Source organism: Otolemur garnettii, unplaced genomic scaffold (assembly GCF_000181295.1).
Source record: "Otolemur garnettii isolate 467f Iridium unplaced genomic scaffold, OtoGar3 scaffold00049, whole genome shotgun sequence".
NCBI lineage: Eukaryota > Metazoa > Chordata > Mammalia > Primates > Galagidae > Otolemur > Otolemur garnettii.
The window spans coordinates 8,757,274-8,763,059 of NW_003852444.1; the positions used below are offsets into that span (position 1 = coordinate 8,757,274).

A 5,786-nucleotide genomic window follows, 5' to 3' on the forward strand; every position below is an offset into this window, starting at 1 on the left:
CAGGTTCAAACCCAGCCCCAGACAAAAACTGCTTTTTAAAAAAAAAAAAAAAAAGAACTGAGGGAGAAGACATAAATTACCAATATTAGAAATTAAAGAGAAAACATCACTATAGCTCCTACAAAAACAAAAAGTATAACACAGGAACATTAAGGATAACTTTGTGCCAATCACTTTGATAATTTGAATGAAATGAACAAATTCTTTGACAGACATCTATTACCAAAGTTCATCCAAGAAGACACAGATTACCTAAGTAGTCCTATATCTGTTAAAGAAATTCCAATATCCCAGAATTGTGTGAATAAATTCACTGTTCACCTTATCCAAGCCATTTATGATTTTTCTATTCAAATACCCCTCAGCCTTCATCTTTTCAGATAGTTATCTTTCCATGACCAAAGTGTCACCTGGAGTACTAATTAAGAAAAATTTTTAAGTCTTAACTTTGCTAAAGGTTCATTTCTACAAATAGAAAATGAGAAGATTGGGGTGGCGCCTGTGGCTCAAAGGAGTAGGGCGCCGGCCCCACATGCTGGAGGTAGCAGGTTCAAACCCAGCCCCTGCCAAAAACTGCAAAAAAAAAGAGAAGATTGACAAGCTTCTTCCTATTTTAAAATTCTACGATTTTAATCTATCAAGTCTTTCAAGGTTGCAGAAATCTAAAATTATCTGTTAACACATCCTGACTTTCCAGTCCTAGGTGAGCTATCCTTAAAACAAAGAAATCCATTGTAATTTACTGTCTTCTCACTTACTGTTACTATCTATATTTGTCTTATCTCTCCAACTGTATTAAACTTTTTTTTTTTTTTTGCAGTTTTTGGCGGGGGGGGGTGGGTTTGAACCCACCACCTCCGGTATGTGGGTCTGGCATCCTACTTCTTTGAGCCACAGGTGCCACCCTGTGTTAAACTTTTTTGCTCCAAGAAATAGATCCCTTACTTATTTCCCTTCTTCATAATATCTAGCATAGTATCTGGAACACAGGAAAAACTAAAAAAAAAACCTGACCCATTGAATAATGTGTAAGTACTATACTCCTTGCTTGTTGCTAAGCTAGGTACTTTTTCCACTTGCCTTATGTTTTTCAGGAGATACGGTATCAGATCTGCATAATGTATTACAAGTATAGACCCTTCAGGATACATTTTAAAACTATACATACAAAAAAAAGCAATTTTATAACAAGCACATAAAAAAATGTGGCTTTCTCCTTTAACTCCTGCAACCATCTTGACAGCTTCTTTGGCACACAGAGTACATACTATGAAGGAAATGTCTGAAATGGTTCTACAACCCTTCATCCTTCTTTGGATCACAGTTACAGCTTGTACCATTTACTCAAAAGTAGCCTTTGCATTACTTGTGTCAATCCATTACTTTACCTAGTTTAGGTACATCCATGTTGAAGCTCATTTATATGCTAAGAGACCACCCAAATAAATATCTATGCCTTTTCCAAACTGTGTACAAAAACATTCAGTAATTCACATACTGATTCACAACTGTCATACAACTACTGTCAAATTTCAGTCTGTATTGAAAGATTTTATTAGTCTCCAAAACAACAAAGATAATCAATCAGCTTTAAATTATGTTTAAAATTCTTCTACTTACTCATCCTACATTATTACACTTACCTTCATTGGCATAAGTGCAAGGAAATCTGTGATGAGATTATGGACTCTACGAACATAAAACTCCTCCTGATAAAAGTTATCTGAAGCCACTACTGATTCAGTGAGGAACAGGAAAACATTGTCAGCAATTGCGAGCTCTGCCATAGCTTCATCTGCTTCTGTAAATTCAGCCAGAGCTAGAAATAATATTTTAAAAAATGATACATGGAGGAAAGTCATTAACCAAGATTATATCCCATGATGCTGCTGATGGTGCAAGCCACTTCCCAATCTTCTAGCATGTGCTCTGTACAAAATGAGACTATGTATAACGAAACTATGTAATTTATAAACCCCAAAGAACTACGAAAATGTACATAAGAAATACACATGCTCTTTTAATAACATCATGAGTGATAAAAATTATTTCAGAGATTTGTGATATTAACACTGATGTAGGCTCGGCGCCTATAGCTCAACCGGCTAAGGCGCCAGCCACATACACCTAAGGTGGCGGGTTCGAATCCCCAGCCCGGACCCGCCAAACAACAATGACGGCTGCAACCAAAAAATAGCCGGGCGTTGTGGCGGGCGCCTGTGGTCCCAGCTACTTGGGAGGCGGAGGCAGGAGACTCGCTTGAGCCCAGGAGTTGGAGGTTGCTGTGAGCTGTAATGCCACGGCACTCTGCCCAGGGGGATAGCCTGAGGCCCTGTCTCAAAAAAAAAAAAAACACTGATGTAGCCAGGGAATATTATACAAATATTAACATTAAAATCATGCTAAAGCCTTAATCCCAGTGAATCTCATGGGTCATTTGGAAAAGTTCTCAAAGCCAAATGAAGACTAAAACCTGAACATAACTAGTCAAATAACACTACTAATTTGTTACCAAGTCGCTAAAATTGAAAAACTAAACCTTAACTTGAAGATAATCTGATTTGCTCATAATTTTTAACATTTATTAGAAAATTTCAAATATCTAAAAATAGAAACACTAACATAATGACTCCCCACATGTCTATTATCTCATTTCAATATTGTCAATTTATGACCAATCCTTTTTTTTTTTTTTTAACTTTTTGTAGATCAGTGGTCTGGCTATATTGCCCAGGCTGCTCCTGAATGCCTGGCTTCTAGCAATCCTCCTGTCTCAGCCTCTCAAAGTACTGAGATTACAGGTACAAGCCATTGTGCCTAGTCAATTTATGGCCAATCTTATTTCATCTTGATCTTCCCCCTTCTCGCTCATGTTACACTGAAGCAAATTTTGAACAATTTAATATTTGCCCCATAAGTATTTCTAATACACAACACAAAAAGAAACTTAGGGCCTGTGGGTCAAAGGAGTAGGGTGCCAGCCCCATATGCCAGAGGTGGCAGGTTCAAACCCAGCCCCGGCCAAAAACTGCAAAAAAAAAAAAAAAAAAAGGGGATACTTAAGAAACAAAGCAAAAATAAACTATACACATAACACCATATCTTAAAAAGTAAATCCTCAGTGTCAAATATCCAGACAGTAGTCAAATTTATAACTGTCTCATAAATGTTATGAAAGGTTTAGGTTTTGCATTTTATCTTTGTGCAATCTGTGTGCTTAAATCAGGATGCAAATAAGCTCTACACCCTGCAATTAACTAATACACCGGAAGCTCCCCATCCTTTTATTTTCCCATTGTCCTTAATTTGCTGAAGAAACTGGGTTATTTATGTTGTAAATGTGGTCTGGCAGTGCACCCCGGTGGTATAGGTTACCACATTCCTCTGGTGCCAATATATCAAAACTGGCAGTTTGATCTAGAGGTTTGATGTTACATTCAATTTTTGGTAAGAGTATCCCATAGGTGGTATTGTATCCTTCTATCCAGATTGAAGGATACAACGGATTAGTTCTTTTAAAGTAAGAATTGCTATGTAATTTTGTAGCAATCTGCTTTTGGAAAAGAAATGTTACATAGTTTGTTGTGTTTGACTGCCATAGAGTCCAAACACAAAGTGTGTTACTGAAAAGTACATTCATTGCCTTGTAAATGGTCACCAGTAGATAAAAGCCAGAATAGTCTCGATCAGAGAAAAACAAATGGTTTGTATATTTTTTTTTTTTGAGACAGATTCTCACCTTGTCACCCTGGGTGAAGTGCTATGGTGTCACAGCTCACAGCAACCTCAAAACTGTTGGGCTCAAAAGATCTTCTTGCCTCACCCTCCCAAGTAGCTAGAACTACAGGTGCCCAACACAGCACCTAGCTATTTTTTAGAGATGGATATCAAGAGCAGCACCTGTGGCTCAGTGAGTAGGGCACCAGCCCCATATACCAAGGGTGGCAAGTTCAAACCCGGCCCCAGCCAAACTGCAACAAAAAAATAGCCAGGCATTGTGGCAGGCACCTGTAGTCCCAGCTACTTGGGAGGCTGAGGCAAGAGAATCGCCTAAGCCCAAGAGCTGGAGGTTACTGTGAACTGTGACACCACAGCACTCTACTGAGAGTGACAAAGTGAGACTCTGTCTCAAAAAAAAAAAGGAAAAGAAAAGTTAGAGATGGATATCACTCTTGGGCAGGCTGGTCTTGAATTCTTGAGCTCAAGCAATCCACCCACTTCAGCCTCCCAGAGAGCTAGGATCATAGGGATGAGCCAGTACATCTGGCCCTGGTTTGGGTTTTCTTTATTGGTTTATGTTTTGTTTTGTACATCTACTCATAATATAGAAACTCCTTGAAAACAAAACATTTTCTTAATTCTTTACTATGACTAGTAATGATTACTAAAATTATCGACTAATTCCAAACCTCTACTTAAAGTTGAAAACACTGGAATTAAAGTCACAAAATAATCAATTCGAAGTATCTCCTGAACACTAGGTAATAAAGCATCATACACATGTGTGTGTGTATATATATATATATGTATATATACACACACATAAACACATATATATTATTTTATGTATATAAATTGAGTTTTAATGCCTAAAACAGTACATTAAAACTTTGTATAATGAAACTGCAAACATGCTTTTTATAAAGTAAGAATGCAATAAACATGTTCAATAAACTTCTCAGAAACCTATGAAAAGAGTAGGAAATACTTTTTCAAATTTGAGATTTTTGTTAGAACTCATTTGGATTATTTCAAGAAGTGGCCATTTCTACAATATAAGATAAGCTATTCATCTTTTCTAGCAATTTTTTAATACAAATTGACACAGGAAAGTTTTCAGTTTAGAAATTCTAATTATAATACTCCTACTTACTGAAGTTTATAAACGGGTATACACATGTAAAACCAAAGAGATTAAGTAACCAAACATCCAGGACTCGAAAAGATTGTGATTCCTAACCTATTTTTATCTGCTATTTCATAGCAAATTGTAGTGTACTCTATTGTGCCTGTCAAGGTTAGGAAAATGGTATGGAAAATTATAGTATAAGCCACTTAAAAGTTTAAAGGTTAATTTAATGCCAGAAAAAGTACTGAAATAAGACTTACAAATGAATAAGGTATATGTAGTTGAGAAAAAGAATTTGAGCATGAAATAAAGGCTAATTAGCTGTTGACAAAATATTAAAATCTATTGATACTTTAGGGCTAGAAAACATTGACATTTTTTAAATGTGACCAAGATTCCTAGATTTATCATAAAAACCTACAGAAGTGACAATTCTTTAAGCTTTGGATTGCAAAAATAGTTCTCTTCTGTTAGACTAAACCACCATTACTATGATAATTACATAAATGTAAATAACAAAATAGGATATGTTATAGTATATTAACAGAATCTTTAAAGTCAGAATTCCACATTTGGGTTTTTTTTTAAACATATAGAGATTCGGTCTTGCTATGCTGTCCAGGTCAAAATGCAGGTGGCTATTCAGAGGTACAGTGTTTAAGTCACAGGGCAGCCTTGAACTCATGAGCATAAGCACCCCTCAGACCTCAGGCAGGATGCAGTGGCTCACACCTATAATCCTAGCACTCTGACAGGTCAAGGCGAGATTACCTGAGCTCATGAGTTCGAGACCAGCCTGAGCCAGAGTGAGACCTCATCTCTAAAAAAAATAGCAGGGCTTGTGGCGGGTGCCTGTAGTCCCAGCTAGTTGGGAGGCTGAGGCAAGAGACTTGCTTAAGCCCAAGAGTTTGAGGGGTTGCTGTGAGATATGATGCCA

The 5,786-nt window shown here is 37.0% G+C and overlaps 1 protein-coding gene across 1 annotated transcript in view; it reads right to left on the reverse strand.

Annotated features, from left to right (window-relative positions):
• NUP205 (nucleoporin 205) overlaps positions 1-5,786 on the reverse strand; it is an 82,844-nt gene that overhangs the window by 63,096 nt on the left and 13,962 nt on the right. Inside the window, exon 8 of the mRNA XM_003791596.2 lies at positions 1,644-1,819. Within this exon, the coding sequence (XP_003791644.1) occupies positions 1,644-1,819 (176 nt within the window). The remainder of the gene's footprint in view (positions 1-1,643; positions 1,820-5,786) is intronic.